The sequence below is a fragment of the Corythoichthys intestinalis genome, chromosome 8 (genome assembly GCF_030265065.1).
Source record: "Corythoichthys intestinalis isolate RoL2023-P3 chromosome 8, ASM3026506v1, whole genome shotgun sequence".
Lineage (NCBI taxonomy): Eukaryota > Metazoa > Chordata > Actinopteri > Syngnathiformes > Syngnathidae > Corythoichthys > Corythoichthys intestinalis.
In genome coordinates, this window is record NC_080402.1 from 13,752,918 (window position 1) to 13,771,159 (window position 18,242).

At 39.2% G+C, this 18,242-nt stretch overlaps 1 protein-coding gene across 2 annotated transcripts in view; it reads right to left on the bottom strand.

Moving 5' to 3' along the window:
* rbm20 (RNA binding motif protein 20) overlaps positions 1–18,242 on the bottom strand; it is a 132,066-nt gene that overhangs the window by 112,549 nt on the left and 1,275 nt on the right. Inside the window, exon 1 of one of the 2 annotated variants that reach the window (XM_057842677.1) lies at positions 1–313. The exons of the other annotated variant lie outside the window; for it this stretch is intronic. Within the exon in view, the coding sequence (XP_057698660.1) occupies positions 1–62 (62 nt within the window). The 5' untranslated portion in view covers positions 63–313. Of the gene's footprint in view, positions 314–18,242 lie in introns of those variants that run through there. 2 annotated transcript variants of the gene reach the window in all.

Below are 18,242 nucleotides of genomic sequence, written 5' to 3' on the forward strand. Positions count from 1 at the left end.
CTTTGTAAAACTTCCCCAGTTGTCTCTGAGGGGTATCCACCACTTTGTCCTTTCCCGAGCATATTTCGTTGGCCTCCCTAAAATAGTTCCCAGGCTACTTAGGCCGGTCCACAACCTGCCGCAAAGCGCAATACACAACAAACTCCCGAGCACCACCTACAGCCTTTACACCTCTTAAGCCTCGACCACCAGCCACGGCGGCAACTTTCTCTTAGCAGCTTTGTTGTAATCTGCCTGCCAGGTGGGAGTAGGGAAATAAAAGGCGCTACTTCACTCTCTCAAACGCATTTCAGTTTCCCCCCCAAAATCCTGATATCTGAGTAGGGTCTCTTCCAATGGGCATGAAAGCTTGAGTGAATTGCCCTCTGAAGGGGGTGGACTCTAAGGACGTAGGAAGGGGGTTGAGTTGTCACGGGCCAAATGGGAGTCCCTGGTTAGGACAGTCCAGTACACAGAACAACAGGGAAAAGATATCCTCTGTGTCATTACTGATTAGCACCTCTATACTCTCACACACGCACTGTCTGCGGTAACACACGCTAACCACGCAAAGTCTGGCTGGCTCAGTCGCATTAAAATCAGTTTAATTACCAAATCGATACAGGTGCGCGTCTGTAAATAACATTTTCTGAGATATACAGTTCGTCGCACATTTTTCATAGTTTGGCAAGCCCTGCAACTTATGCTAACATGCGACAGACATACAGTGGGCCAAATAAGTATTTAGTCAACCACTAATTGTGCAAGTCCTCCCATTTCAAAATATTAGAGAGGCCTGTAATTGTCAACACGGGTAAGCCTCAACCATGAGAGACAGAATGTGGGGAGAAAAAAAAAAAAAAATCACATCATTTGATTTTTAAAGAATTTATTTGAAAATCATGGTGGAAAATAAGTATTTGGTCAATACCAAAAGTTCATCTCAATACTTTGTTATGTACCCTTTGTTGGCAATAACTGAGGCCAAACGTTTTCTGTAGCCCTTCAAAAGCTTTTCACACACTGTTTCTGGTACTTTGGCCCATTCCTCCATGCAGATCTCCTCTAGAGCAGTGATGTTTTGGGGCTGTCGTTGGGCAACAGGGACTTTCAACTCCCTCCACAGATTTTCTATTGGGTTGAGATCTGGAGACTGGCTAGGCTACCCCAGGACCTTGAAATGCTTCTTACAAAGCCACTCCTTTGTTGCCCTGGCTGTGTGTTTGGGATCATTGTCATGCTGAAAGACCCAGCCACGTCTCATCTTCAATGCCCTTGCTGATGGAAGGAGATTGTCACTGAAAATTTCTCGATACATGGCCCCATTAATTCTTTCCTTTACACAGATCAATCGTCCAGGTCCCTTTGCAGAAAAACAGCCCCAAAGCATGATGTTTCCACCCCCATGCTTCACAGTGGGTATGGTGTTCTTCGGATGCAATTCAGTATTCTTTCTCCTCTAAACACGAGAACCTGTGTTTCTACCAAAAAGTTCTATTTTGGTTTCATCTGACCATAACACATTCTCCCAGTCCTCTTCTGGATCATCCAAATGCTCTCTAGCGAACCGCAGACGGGCCTGGACGTGTACTTTCTTCAGCAGGGGGACACATCTGGCAGTGCAGGATTTGAGGCCCTGGCAGCGCATTGTTTGACTGAGAGTATCCTTTGTTACTGTGGTCCCAGCTCTCTGTAGGTCATTCACTAGGTCCCCCCGTGTGGTTCTGGGATTTTTGCTCACCGTTCTTATCATTTTGACGCCACGGGGTGAGATCTTGCATGGAGCCCCAGATCGAGGGAGATTATCAGTGGTCTTGTATGTCTTCCATTTTCAAATAATTGCTCCCACAGCTGATTTCTTTACACAAAGCGTTTTACCTATTGCAGATTCAGTCTTCCAAGCCTGGTGCAGGTCTACAATTTTGTCTCTGGTGTCCTTCGACAGCTCTTTGGTCTTGGCCATAGTGGAGTTTGGAGTGTGACTGAGATTGTGGACAGGTGTCTTTTATATCGATAATGAGTTAAAACAGGTGCCATTAATACAGGTAATGAGTGGAGCCTCGTTAGAAGAAGTTAGACATCTTTGGCAGCCAGAACTATCTTGCTTGTTTGTGGGTGACAAGATACTTATTTTCCACTCTAATTGTGAAATAAATTCTTCAAAAATCAAACAATGTGATTTTTTCCCCCCACATTCTGTCTCTCATAGTTGAGGTTTACCCATGCTGACAATTACAGGTCTCTCTAATCTTTCCAAGTAGGAGAACTTGCACAATTGGTGGTTGACTAAATACTTATTTGCCCCACTGTACATATGGCGGAAAACACTCAGGTGACTTGAAGTTCCGCCCTGAGACCCCTAATTTGGCCAAATTTCAAAACTGTCCTCTATGCATGTGTGATCCCATCATGGGAAAGCTTAAAATCTCAATTTTCTGGGGGAACAAAAACTTTACACAGGATGGTATTTAAAAGATTATTTTTTAAACCCCTAACTCGAAGTGAGAGCATAATTAAAGACACCGTGATTTTAACAAGATATTATCGCGTACTGATCCAAAAACTTAGTGTAGCATGTCTCAGTGAGTGTCAAGCGAGTGTCAATTGGAAAAAAAAAAAAAGGTCCACAGCAAGGCTCCAACCTGCAAGGATGATCTGGCAACTGCAATCACAGAGAGTTGGCACCAAATTGTTGAAGAATACTCATCAAGTCCAAGCCTCAGAGACTGCAAGCTGTCATAAAAGCCAGAGGTGGTGGTACTAAATACTAGAGATCTGTTTTGATTTATTTATTTCTCATGATTCCATATTTTTTTCCCTCAGAATAGAGTGATTCCATATATATTTCCCTGCACTTGCTTATTTTCCACTCTAATTTGGAAATAAATTCTTTAAAAAAATCAAACAATGTGATTTTCAGTTTTTTTCTTTCCACATTCTGTCTCTCATGGTTGAGGTTTACACATGTTGACAATTACAGGCCTCTCTAATCTTTTCAAGTAGGAGAACTTGCACAATTGGTGATTGACTAAATATTTATTTGCCACACTGTAAATGCCCCCCAAAACAGGAAGTGACCCAGAAATGTCCCAAAGTCAACAGGAAGTGAATGAAAATCAACAGCAGATGACCTGAAATGCGCCAAAATTAACTCATCGGCTGCCATTGACGGCCAAAGACGTCCGATCCGTTTGAAGTGGGAGGGATGGCAGCGAATGAGCGAATGAACGTAGTGGTGCTGTGAGATCCAGATTTAATATTTTGTATGACTTCCATGGGCTTGAAGGATTTTGCCACCACCAAACTTCACTGTTTTGTGGCAAAAGGTGGATTTTTAAGATGAATCTTCCATTGAATTACACCACAGTTGTTGCAAATATTGCAGGAGACCTACTGGAGCCCGCATGGATCCGAGATTCACTCAGAAAACAGTGAAGTTTGGTGGTGGCAAAATCATGGTCTGGGGTTACATCCAGTATGGGGGTGTGCGAGAGATCTGCAGGGTGGAAGGCAACGTAAATAGTCTGAAATATCAACAAATCTTAGCTGCCTCTTACATTCCTAACCATAAAAAGGGACAAATTCTGCAGCAGGATGGTGCTCCATCGCATGCTTCAATCTCTATCTCAAAGTTCCCCAAGGCAAAGAAGATAAAGATCCTCCAGGACTGGCCAGCCCAGTCACCAGACATGAACAGGATGAAAGAGGAAGCATGGAAGACGAAACTCAAGAATGTTGATGAACTCTGGGAGGCATGCAAGACTGCTTTCTTTGATGTTCCTGATGACTTCATCAATAAATTGTATGAATCCTTGCCGAACCGCACAGTCCTTCAAGCCCATGGAAGTCATCCTACGAAACGTGTTAAACTCATTTAAATTCACAGCTGAAGGATGAAAAGAGCTTGTTCTTCTATTTCATTAGTTGTATTTTAGAATATCATAAAATGATTTCCTCAATGGCAGCCAATGAGTTAACTGAATAGGAATGCACTCAAATCTTCCCAATGTCTGTTCCCTGAATCAATGGCAAACTTTCGTAAATCACTTTCTGTACTCACAACGATGTGGAAAAGCTCACTCGCAAGCATTCCGTTATGCAAATATTCATGTGACAACTCTACACAACAATCCCTTTGTCTATTTTCGTCTCGGTGAGAAAGCAGATAGCACTGTAGCATCAACTGGTGTTGACAATGGGGCAAGCCAGAATGACAGAGAGTCTGGTGTGATAATAGTAAAGTGGCAGAGCCTGCTAAAGAACATCATCATGCCAAAATTTCCCACTATGTACAGTATTCAAGCTTAGTGTTAAGTACTACTGTATAATAATAAAGTAATTAAATATCACAATTTAATACTAGGAAGACATATGTTTTGGAACATATCCAATGATACTATTCCCGATGACATTATCTTCTTAAACCCAGAGGAATTGTGCTAATTTGATGGCCTTAACCTTGGCAAATAAATCAGAATTAGCATAGCCTCCCAGTACGAAATGTGCTATAAAAAGAAAAACAACTTCTCATACGTCATGATATGGATGCCACCAGTATCTCCAGACAGGCTAAAGTTAGAAATGTGATTGACAGCTTTATGTGATTGATCATCACGTGTTTCTGGCAGGACTGTACAGCTTATATTTGACTTACGAGTAATGTCTCTGAGTCTTTACTTCAAAGTATGGTTGGGTGATCTGGAGGGAGAGAGAAAAAAAAAACTTCCAAAATCATTCGATCTTGAATGTTTAAAAAATATACGGTGGAAAACACAGACAAGGCTGAAAAAGCAGTTTCTGCTCTTGCACTCCTCTTTAAAAGAAACTAAGGTATCTTAAGCCAAAACAACTGTTGTGTTTGATAGAACAATCTGTCTATATGCTGCCATCGCAGATTCATGGCGCATTAAGCCCCCGAACTATTTTTAATTTGTCCGTTTTACCCTGAAAACCCCCGTTTACAGACGTCGCGCAACTGCTTTTGTTTCAACCCAGCAATAAAACGAAGGTAATTCATTATATTATCCAAAATGTCGTTTTTAGCTTAGAATCATTAATTGATGTCTCATATTTCGTTGTGAAAAAAAAAACGACTTTAAAAAAATTTGTCACTCACATATTTTTAACTTTTAAACAAATTACGTCACAATGAAAAAAGTGGCGTCTTTAAAAAAGTCAGATATCTACCTCATAACTATCGCTTAATTGTATTTTTTTTTTTTTTTTGTTACTGTCGCATTTTCTCCGATTTGTTAGATAAATAACCGATCCAAATAAAGAAAAATTGAAAAAAAATGTGTAAAGGGGTAAATATATGAAAAAGAAAATCTCGACCACTCCTTGATGTCTGCGATTTCTGCATTGCGACCCTTGTTATATTACCATGTTTCACCCATAAAATCTCCCCAAAATCCAGCTTTGGCCATTCACAGCTGTGTCTTGACACCCAGTGATACATGCTACATGGAATTTTTAGATCGAGACAAGTACGTGATAATAAAGTCATGGCGTCTGTAATTCTGCTCTCGCATGCTCACCACCCTCAGATAGGGTTTTGCTGTTAAAAAAAAAAAAAAAAAAAAAATTAAATGCCCTCCTGTTCAAAAGTTTTCTTCCCCCGGAAAATTGAGTTGGTTGTGGGGGTTAAACTCGCAAAAGAATGGGTTTGCGTTATTTATTCTCAAGTTAGACTGTATGTTACTGTAAGTCCCACCTGTCATTATGTGGGCAATTGCCCGTGCTGTGCGGAGTATAGCCTAAATAATCGTTAATTGTTGTCATAACGTTTATACCATGGATATTTTCTAAAATTGAGGCTTGTAAGTCCCACAGCATGGCAAGTGGGCATTTGCGTGTTGTTTTCAGCACCATTTTCTGCGTATGTTCCGGTACCTGTGCCCTTCTCGTCTTCCCTGCGCTGTCATATGTACGTTGCGTTCCGTAACCTTATGATTTACAAATTAAGTGCCGCCTAGGATATACTAATGTCTAGATTTAAAACAAACATCGCTTTTTTTCCATGTGGTAGCAAATTTTTCGCTTTGGTTCCCAATATGTATTTAATCGTAATCAAACCATTTTGGCTTTAGATATCATTTTTTTATCGAATCGCAACCCATGTATCTAGAACTCTAGATATATAACGAATCGGGTTCATGCCAAAGACTCCCAGTCCTAATTCTTGTTTCCCAGTCTCTTACAGTTGATGTCATTATTAGAATATCAAGCGGCATTAACGGAGCACTGACACTGACCGACTAATGCTGACAAGAACACATGAGCCATAATTATATAAACAAGCTCATGCTCAAGGTCAAATATCCCCGACAATGAGTGAAGCGATCCTTTGTTAAACAGGCACACCAGATCATAACAGTGTTGAACTGGATTTATTTTGAATCTCACATACACTAAACTGAAGCTAATGAGATCAGCTTTTCCAGCTCCTAAAAAATAAAGTTGTGCACTACACCTGAATGAAACTGTGACAGTTACTTAAAAGTTGATGTTTTTAGCAGGGATGAAGGAAAATGTATACCGTCCTCTAAATGGAAACTTGAGATGGTGATAATTTCCTGCTGGGGAATGTCACTGTGATGTTGAACATTGTTATGTAGAGAATGTTTACTCTTCAACACATTTAAAATGGCGTGTGAAGTCATTAGGCAGGATTAGACTACTAATTAAATCATTCTAATTTTCTACCTTTAACCTCATTATCGACGGACCTTTATGTTGAGAGCCCGACTAAAGCCAACTCGAACACATGTGATACAAGTTCATACGTCCGCCTGCATTGAAGGTCAACTATCCTTACATTGAAGGGAAGTATCTATTTCAGTGTGCTCCTTCTGTTGCGCACGCAAAGCGTAAAAGCAATTTTAGCGGGTATGCTAATGACACCAGCAAATTCCATTATTCCCAAGATAACATACAATATTTGTTCCTATAGATCAGGGGTGTCCAAACTTTTTGCAAAGGGGGCCAGATTTGGTGTGGTAAAAATGTGGGGGGCCGACAATATATTTAAGCAAATTTTAGCTAGCCATTCTGTCTGTCACATTTGCTTTATTTTTTTTTAATCAATAATTTCAACAATCTCGCAACTAGCCTTTGTGGCGTTCTCTTTCGACTCTCGGGCTCTTGCGAAATACTGCTGCTGTGAAATTAAACTAGCTTCAAGTTGCTTCAATTTCTCGCTACATATCTTCCCTGTAACCTTGTCGTACATGTCAGCGTGTTGTTTGGTAATATAGCCTGACATTGAAATCTTTAAAAACAGCAACTGTCTTTTTGCAAATGAGGCAGACAGTTGTTGCGTATTTTAGTGAAGAATAGTCCAATTTCCACCTATCCTTGACGCGTCGGCCGTCGCAGTCAACTTTTTGTTGTTGTTGATTGTCGCCATTTTAGAATATTGGGAGTAAAGGGTCACACGGGGTAATGTTGCTTAGAGTGCTGCTGCATTTTACTGGGTAAATGAGGAGCAGCATTTAGTGTGTAAGATAATTCATATGCTGGTAGCAGTACTGCTGACAAATTTATTAAGTCTTTGTGTGGGCCAGACGTTATTGATTTTATGACAGAGGCTGGGGGCCGGATGAAATTTGACCACGTGCCGCATTTGGCCCCTGGGCCGAACTTTGGACATGTCTGCTATAGATCAAAGGGTTGGCAACCTTTTTTTCCCCCTCCAAAGAACCACTTTGACCCAGTTACCACAGAAAAGACAAGTATACATGTATACAGTGTATACACGTTTTGTGCCTCCACAGGCACAGACATGTGGGTACAACTTCCAAGTGTCCGAGGGGTGGGAACCTCTGGGTATCAACAATTATTGATACATGGGTCAGGAAATCATTCTAAAATATAGGTAGTTCCCATGTTATGAACGAGTTCCGTTCTTACGCTGGCGACGTAACCCGAATTTCCGCATAAATTGGAATTAACCCTTTAAAAATTTAAAATAATTATTCATAAAGTCCAAAAGTATTTTATTTTGTTTAATGGTGGAGGGTACACTGCCCTCTGGTGGCAGCGTTGGGTCTGGCTGGACTGTCGCTCAATAATGCTTCCATACAGGAGCTCCCAGACGTCTCACAAGGATAAAGATTAGCTGCGCTCTGGTTTGGCCTATATAAGGCTGTAAGTTGCTTCAGCTAAAATATGTTTGCGTATGCATTTGTAATTAAGTTAAGAGCTACAGTTTGTGGAGTCACATGTGAGCAATTTGCTATGAGAATTGTAAATACAATAACATTCATAGCATTGAAGAGAGCGGACTTATGTGAAGCAAATTAGGCTAATTTAAGATACTAAATTTACTCACTGAAATTAGACTAAATGGACATTTGAACAATTGTTTTGTGTTGAGTGTTTTAATGTTGAAATGCGTGTCGTTTTTGAACCGACGCTTGCATATGTGTTACAGCTTTACAAATTGTCAAAAGTGAAGGACGTAAAAAGCTTCAAAAAGCACAATTGCTTTCTGTCAGATGAACAACTTCACATTTAGTGAGGACAGAACACGTCATATCAATAAAGGTCATTATAAAATAGGATACTATGTTGTACAATAAGGTACTGTTTGTGCGACTATTAACTCATTTGCTCCCAAAAACGTATAAATATGTTCTATTTTTAATTGATTCAGTGTCCCAAAGACGTATTTATACGTCTTATGTCTCTTGTGACAAAAATACGTATCTCTGGGTCCTGATTCAACTTAGCTCCAAAGCACAATGCTGAAAATCCATTTTAAAGCCATAAAACTGGCCACTGGAGGGCAGTAGCGCATTTGGTAAGACCTGCAACCCGATTCAACGGAACGAACGGAAACACTCACGCCCAAACCAGTTCCCCCCCAGGAACACACGTTCCCCAGGCGAACTCTGCCACGAGGCAGTGGTCACCACAAAAGAAAGACTCAAAAAAATCCATCTTTATGAGACAGGCGGCGATGAGGGAAAAGTTTACCCCGGCTGTCGCAGCCACAACAGCGTCATCTCTCAGTTATCTGTAAAAAAAAAAATTGTAAGTTTGCTATTAAAACAGGCATGCAAACTGGTTAGGGGTGAAAAAGGTGACAAAGTAACATGGATAAACGGCATGCGCGGAAAAGTGCATTTCATAGTGCAACCAGAGACACCTCGAATTAAACACAGTACATAATAATTTAACATATACAAGTCTAAATCTCTCATCCTGAAATCAGAACATATAAGACGCATTAAGTAGCAAATTATACAAAATCTAAAAATATACAGTATGTCCCATTTGCATTAAGCAGAGAACAGCTGTACAGCATAAAATATGAATTTACAGGTACAGTATAAATTCCATTCACTTAACTATTATGTGTTAGATAGCTAGATAGAATAAAAAAATTACAAGTCTTCAAAAGCATTAACTGTAGTGATCATAACTTTATTTACATTCAACCAAAGCAATTAGTCCCATGGTCCTTAACTTCGATTGATAGGGCATCATACTGGATAAACAGAAGTACACCTGTAGGCTGTTTTATGAACGAGGGTGTGTACGAACAGCGCGGGAATGGGGGTACTTTCAAATGCGACCTGTAGCGGAGCTCTCCGGTTTGATAAACTCTCGATGGCTAAACAAATGAAACGACCTCCACAACAAGGCAAAACTCTTCCCTTTCTGTAATTATCGGAGAGTATACAGGGGCCTTAAATAACTCTCAAAAATAACTGGTGACCATTCAGAACTTAGCCCTGAACATGATTTGTATGGAAGGCACTAGTTCATCACTCTAGTTACCTAATTGCTCATGATTTATTTTTTTATCGTTAACAAGCGCTTTACAAAGCGGCCTTAAATAACTCGTCACAACGCCAACTGGCGAAAATTCAGATCCCAACTGACATTCGCCAACTTTACTAGCAAAGCCCTGTGTGAAAGGCGCTAGTTAGCCCCTCCGCAGTTAGAGCTACCTCGAATAACTGCGTTCTACGAGGCGGTGAAATATCGAGGACTATCTGAAGTCAGTTATCAAGAAATTAAGCGAATACTTGTGTTGTAGACACCATTAAAAGCGCAGGAATTGATTGAACGAAACGATTGAATGATTTATGAAGACTATTATATGCCACCACTCAAACGTTTAGCTTTAAGAAGTTAAACATTTTTGACACCTTTCGGCGAAATTTCGCCAAAAGGTGGCAAGTTTGCATGCCTATAAAAGCTCTATTTGTCTTGTTGTTTATGTTATTTTGTAAAAGGAAAACATTATTCAGATGTTTGGGATGTAACTCAAGCCAAAATATGTTATGTTTGGAATGTATGATTTTACAAAAAGCTTAATTTCTCTGTTTTTTCATCAGAAAATTGCTAAAACTGAGCTATTTTCTAATGCTGATTTCTAAAGAATGGAAAAAAGATACGAACTAACTTAATTTTCCTGTTGAAAGAAGAGAGTCTAATCTTTCTTTTGGTGTGTTCCAGGTTTATATAGCAATAGAACAGAATTTTTGGTGGGCCTTGCAAAATCAGTCAGAATCCAGTAAAACAGCTGGGAGTGAAGGGGGTTGCACCGGTGAAAATGGCTGGGAGTGAAAGAGTTAAAAAAAGACGAGACAAAATGGCAGCATCGTAAAGTCGAAATCGCACACGTCGAGTATGTCGTAACCCGGGGACTACCTGTATGTTTATTTTTGGTCACTTCCTGTTGATTTTGTGTTATTGAAGAGGAAGTAACCTCGGAATATCCCTAAATGAAGTCCCTAAAATGTAAATGTCCCCAAAATCCCAGTTGACTGGCTGTGAATGCCGTTTCAGTGCCAATGACAGCACTAGACGTCTTTGACCCTCCTGTCAAAATGGATTGGATGTATAGCGCTGTCAAGTGCAGCCAGTGAGCTAAAACAGACACTATTCTAGTGAAACATTTTTTTTTTTTTTTTTTTTTTAAACCTGTCCTGTTCAGCTGTTTGACACAGAGAATGGAAGTCTAAGTGCCCGGATTCTGAACAGTTTTAATGTTTCACATGGAGAGTCTGACATACTCCCATTGTGATCCTTCAAAATACCTTTTTATTAGTGAAACATTTTGGACGCAAACTGTTGGTTCAAATATTTTCCCCAAACAGTGACACCTTTTTAAAATGCTATATATCGAATCTTGGCAAGAGCATACCGTTAACCTTTTAGGGTACATAGTATCGTGATACACAACCATTTCGATGTATTGTCATACCTATAGTGCCAACAATGACTTTACATAGTTGGTGAATTCATGACCTGCCTTAGTGAACCGTGTAAAGTCAAAGTTGCTAGTCGGAAAGTATGTCCACAAGTCTTTGCGCCTGTGAATAGCACAAAGACTTGTAGGTGCACCTTCCACGTGGCATCCTTGACTTTACATAGTTGGTAAATTCACGACCTGTGTAAGTGTTCCACAAATAAACAAACAATTCATCCAACCCGACTTGATTTGTCTAATAAAGGAAAGTTAAAGTTCTTTAATAAATCTCGCAAGCGCTAGAATACATTTTAATCAAATATTCATTTATTCAAGATAAAACTGAGCCGCATCAGAGGGTTTAAAGAGCTGCAGTTTGCAGAACCTTGTAATAGATGAAGTAGAAATTACACTGCAATACTCCCACGGCATCGTTCAGTCATGTTATCAATGTTGTGAGTGCAGGGTGTTTTCCCAAAATAGAAGCAATGTAGTAAGCAGTTAACATAAGCAACGTAATAAGCAGTTACCATAAAGCTGAACGACACTAACACCAGTACTTCATCCTTGTAAATGATGTTACCCACTTAAAGAGGTTTAAATTGCAAAGCCTTTGATCTTAAGACACATTTTAATGACTGTTTCCTACAAGCCTTTACATTAGAAACATGTGTTATCAAGGTTTGTATGTACATATTTATAAAGGTTCTGGTAATTTCTTTCAAGTCCTAGCTGTAATAATAATTTGAGCTGTGAATATTATAAGTTGTATCACTGTATTTTGACACGTGCACCAACAATGAATGGAACATTTACTAGGCCTGTCGCGATAACAAATTTTAGAGGGCGATAAATTATCTCATAAATTATTGCGATATACAATATTATTGCGCCCCCCCCCCCAAAATTAACCAATTTACAATAACGCAGTGAGAATACAGTATATATCTATAGACCAACAACACCCATTTAAACGCAATAAATGTTTTCTTTTAAATTAAAAAATACCTTTTAAGAAATCACAACTAAAAACAATAGACCATGCCTCTTTTAAGTAAAATACAACAACAATAATACCGCACAGAAACCCATAATAAATGTCTTTTTTCAAGAAAAAAATAAAATTGCACTTAACTGAAGCATTTCGGCACATAGGTATAAAGTTGCAGTAACAGTAATTGCACTTCAACAACAACAGAGAAAAATAGACTAATTAAATTAAATTGCAGTAACAAAAATTTGGCTACAAAAGGTATCAAATAACGCTAAACAGAGGTAAAACGGTCTCATTTCTTCAGCAATGTAGCAGACTTCACTTTCCGTGAGGGAACCTATTTTGCGCGGTGTCGTCTGTATTTCTCACATCGGGCGAATACCTCTAATTGTCAATTAAAGTGACGAGGAGGCTCCGCTTGTTGCGATGCAGTTTTCCTACTAAGCAGTGAAAACTGGAGACGGTGATAGTGTTTCAAATGAGCATGTAGATTTTTTCTGTTGGCCATCTTTGTTGAAACAACCTCCAGAAACATTTTGATGACTGGTTCGTCCTCTTCCTCACTCCGCTCACTCATTGCTGAGCGCCGACAGTGCACTCGGTCCTACCTCCCTCCATTGAATGACGGTCACTCAAACTCAAATATATAAAATGAACATACCCAGAAGTCAATAAAACAGAGTGAGTCCTCGTCCCAGCATGTTGCGTAGTTGGGAACAAGGAAGCTGAACTTTAAACAGCGCTGTCAAGCATGTCTGCCACACATCTGCCGCAAGCGCGTACGCACGCAAGGCGATAAATCGCAGCGGGAAAATTACAGTCTTCATTTTTACATACCGCGCGATAAATGGAATTATTGCATATTGCAACAGGCTTAACATTTACACAATCCATTTTGGGAGGCCTGAATGATTTGTTTATTGTTTATAAGCCACCAGGTTTATGAAGCAATATGGGAAATCAGAATCTCAGATGGGGTTATTTAAATGTATTTATTTATTTATAAACAGTATACGTTTGGGTATCAACTCATCAGCTGCCATTAATGGTGAACGCTGCCAGCCCCCAAGTCAATTGGACTGGACTGGAGTCGACAAGCAATAAAATAATCCTGAGTTATAAAAATTAGATGACGTGATCAGAAATCGGGGCCCGAGCATATCATTTTTAGAATATCGGAATCAGGTGGGAAAAAAAAAATGTTTTTCAGATTTTTTTTGTAATGGCTACAAAGCAACAAAATAATTAAGATGGACAAGGATACTGTCAAAAGCAACAACAAAAAAAAGTTATTTTTCATAAATTATTAAAGGGAACCACGGATAGAAGGACATGTAGTTCTTAAAAAAAATCTTAGTACGAATTTTAATAATTAGATATTAAGACCCCTCTTAATGTTTTCGTTTCAATAAAATTTGTAAAATTATTTTAACTAGAAGGTCGCCATTGTTATTGACGTCGCAGGGCGGTGACGTCACATGGCCACGCTGCCGGAATTCCACGTCACTCTTTTAAAAAAAAAAAAAAAAAGTGTCACTAATTAGGTAAGGTAGTGATTTAAATACGCCACAAGGTGTCAATGGCGGGTTTTAAATTAATTAGGGATCAAGCCAATAAGGCAGAGAGAAAGGAGAGTGGACACAGGCATTCAGATTCGTAGCACGGACCGCGCCGCTTATTGGCATAAGCTTCGGCAACTCCTTCACAACAAAAGTATCATATAGTGAAAATACAACAATAATGAGGCCCTATTCTCACACAGGTAAATAAAAATGCAAAGAGAACAGCCATTCACAAATTCACAATCAAAATACATATGCACAATGCACATAAAACTTACTCAGAATTTGGTCAAACTCTAAACATTTTAGCAACTCGCTTGGCTTAACAAATATACTGGATGGCAATATTTAGTCAAAATATCCAAACTATGATGCTGGGAGCCATTATTAGGAGTCTGGTTTTTGTGAAGACAACACTCAAATGAACGTAAATCACAATGGATCCGCACTAAACAGGAAACTACAGCATCAGTCGAGGGACAAAACGCACTCATTGGCTCGACTTCTTATTTTAAACTCGCCAATGACAACTTGTGCTGTATTTAAATCACTACATTACATTGTTAAAGAGTGAAGCTGTGACGTACGGCAGCGTGGCCATGTGACGTCAATGGCGAGCAACTAGTTTATTTTTTTGCTTTAAAAATGTACAAATTTTATTAAAACGAAAACATTAAGTGGGGTTTTATTGTAAAATTATTATAACTCGTACCAACATTTATCTTTTAAGAACTACATGTCTTTCTATCTGTGGCACCCTTTAAATGAATAAATAAATTGCCAAGGTATTGGTACTTGGTATCGGCAATACCTCAAAATCAGGTGAAAAAATATGTGATCGGGAGAACTCTAGTTATCATTAAATTGCATAGGTTTTGCTAAAGCTGTGAGCCTCTTTAAGAAACTGCCGCATATTTATTTTGGCTTACTGAAACAACATTGGATATGCTAGAGAACGGAGCCGATTTTGCAGTGAACATTGAATTCTAATATTATAAATGATGTCATTATATGTAAGACTACTTTTAAAACAAATTCCTTTTCCAGTTTAATCATGACAGTTTATCATGACATTTCCCTTTTTGATGACAAGTGCTTTCATAGCACCAGTATTCTCAGGAGATTTTCCTACCTAAGATTTCTTATTGCAGCTACAATTACATTACAGAAGTAGGGTAAATCGACAGGGGAGAAAAAAAAACTACTCAATACCAAGAACAGCAGAATTTAATGTCATAAATTGCGGGGCTGACCTTGGTTCCACAGAGTCTGATCCAGGGCCTCCTGCATAGCTCAACATCAGACCGTTGGGAATTCATGTCTGTCTGTCGCTTCCCCATCTGAATAAACATACTCTCAAGGAAAACAAACGTTTGATATGTCCCTTTCATGAGGTGAGACTTAAGCCGTTGACATTTACCTTTAAAATGGCATTGAATTTGTCCATGTTAACACATAAGAGAAACAGTTTTGCATTCGATCTTAATATCAAAGTATGTACTGAAACATGATTCTTGGCATACTAGCAGACCTTTATATGGTTGCACTATTATGACATGTCACCTGCAAAACAAAATGTGACTTGTTATTTGAAAACTCTGGTTGGTTATGGTTTCATCAACCTGTTTAAAAAGAAGGGAAAAAGTCAACATAATAACAAGGACGATTTCTTGGAGAAGTTTTTAAACAAGTGGTGGTCAGACGCCTGGTCTATGGTCACCAGAGAAGTAAATAAATCAGATGTCGAAGCCATGTAGCACAGCAGCCAAGACCACACTGAAGTGCAAGGACATGGCAACTCTTGAATGTTAGTCGCAGGCAGCTGTTGGACAACAAATTATTTCCTGTGAAAGCTAAAGACAGCTTTATGCATGTTGTTGTTTTATGATAAGTGGCTTGATTATGGAGCTATGGTTATCTGTTAATTAAATTCTCTAATTTTCTGTAAACAGAGGGCAGGGTGAGGCCTTAAAGTTGTGGCGTTGACGGTGTGAAAACAGTGGGAAGCACGAAAGAGGGAGGAGCAGGGGGAAAGGGCAGCTCCGGGCACGTTCTGGAGATGAGTTTGAGAAGGTGTCGGGCCAGGCAGACGTCGAGAAGAAGCACGATCTTGCCGACGACGGCCATCTGTCATGTGAATTGATGACATATACAGCAGTTCGCGGACTTGTAAATGTTTGGCAAGCAAAGGCTAATGGGCGCATGAACATGAGGTGTTCTGTCAATATCGCACCCAGCTCAATGACATGTGGCCATCTGCTTTCCAACCAACTGCCTCCAGTCTAAGGTCATAGTTGTTCACTGTAGTCCAAAGACAGCCCACCGGTGCAACGATACTATTCCAACACAAACGGAGAATCACTAGGGAACTTATCAGGCCTATTTGCCTTAATCAGGGTCCACACTGTACATACCGACAATAGATAAAGAACCCAAAAGGTTAGGGCTGCAACTAACGATCATTTTTGTAATCGATTAATCGGATGATTAATTAAATGATTAATCGATTAATCGGAATGTTCTAGTTTCAGTAACTGGATTGGACGTCTAGTGCCGTCAATGGTAGCCTAAGAGCTACCGCAGACACTACTGTATTCTAATTAGTGTTGCAACGATTAATAGATTAACTTGAGCAATTCGATTAGAAAAAAATTCTAATCAAAATGCTGCTTCAAGTATTCCGTTTGAGTGGCGTTGTAATGGTTTTGAAAGCGTTAGCATTTAGGTGGATACGCTGACCTCTAGTGGCAACAGTGAATATCACATAACTCATTCGACATGGCTGAATCCAGCTGCTCGCTGTCAAGACCAACATAAGTCAAGTTTTTGTTTGAGCTAGTTTTTTTCTGCTTTTGTAATTCAGTTTACAGGTATATTTAGCATTTTTTGTTGGACTTTTGCTATACAAGTTAGCCAATTGTTCTTTAGTTGTCCTTAGATCCTCATTTATTATTTTATACTGTAGAGGCTAAGCTCATGTATTTTAATTTTAAATGAAAGTGCAATTCTACATAATTTGAAGAAACACGGGAATTTTTTAAAAAATTCACATTTAATCTTTTGAAAGTGCATTCTTAGCAAACTTTTGTTTTACATCTCCTAAAATTTATTCTGCAACGCATTAAATGTTCCTAATTCAATTACTTGATTATTCGAACTAACTAGTTAATAATCGACTACTAAAATAATCGATAGCTCCGGCCCTAATTCTAATGGAAGATTTTGGTAGCAACTTGTTAATTCCTTTAAAACAGTGACAGACATCTTTTTAAAATGATATAACGATTCTTGGTGGGGGCATATCGATAACCTTTTTGGCTACAGAGTACTGTGATATATCACCTATTCAACATATTGTCATTGTACCCAGGCACTGTTATTTTCAACAGGGGCCACACACAGCTTAAATAAACCATCTTCCATCCATTTTTGATTCAATTTAAACTTCACCATTTCTGTATACAGTGTATGCGGTTGTAGAGGTGATTCCGGCTCACCTCTTCAACTGCAAATATCAAGGAAATAGTCATAGACTTAATGTATTGACGGGTCAGATCGGTCATGCACTGCGCCTCGCATTCAAGTAGGTGGGCGCCCACATCAAGAGGAGCTATTCACAAACACACGCACGCAGCGATCCAACATCGGATTTCTGTTGAAAAAGTACGAAAGCTGTACCGCATACTAACAGGAAGCATTGTCTCAGGAGTGATTTGTTCGAGGATTCAAGGTAATTAATATATTTTTCGTACCATGCATGCATTTTGAAATGTGAAAAAAATCAATGGGAGAAATTAGCCGCTACTGCACTGGCATCATAGTTCGCAATATTTACGTAACATGCATGCTAAATGCACGTTTTTTTGTTTTGCTTTTAACCAAAAATTGAGGCCGTTTTATGTCCATATCTATAAAGAATTCAGGGATTTAAGCATTTACTCACAAGAATTTTGAACGGAAACGCTGTTTACATCAGGCGGCCTCTAGCTACATTCACTAACAGAATAGCATTGTACTTCGACATATTTACATAAAATACATGCTAACTGCACGGTCTTTTTGCTTTTAACCAAGAATCAAGACTGTTTTATGTCCATATCAATAAAGAATTCAAGGATTTAGGCATTTATTCACAAGAATTTTCAACGAAAAAAAGCTGTCTGTGATTCCATTCGGTCAGCTTTGACGGCCTCGCCAACAATGCAGGCCCCCTGTTTATCAGCCCCGCGCCCCGTCAATACATTATGAAGTCTATGAAATAGCGTCACAGCGAAAACTCAAGTCACTGACGTATGCCAAGGGAGTGGACATCATACCGTAAAACATATTCATCCCTAACACTTGTATCTAGTGCGCGGCCATTAATAATACAAATGCACGCAATTAAAGATTTTCAGCAGACTACAGTGATTTCCCTGGCATTAAATGTATTGTCATGAAATTTAGTACCTACTGCAATTTCCCATTAAATTTAAGACAATTTAAGGTATAAACTATCCAG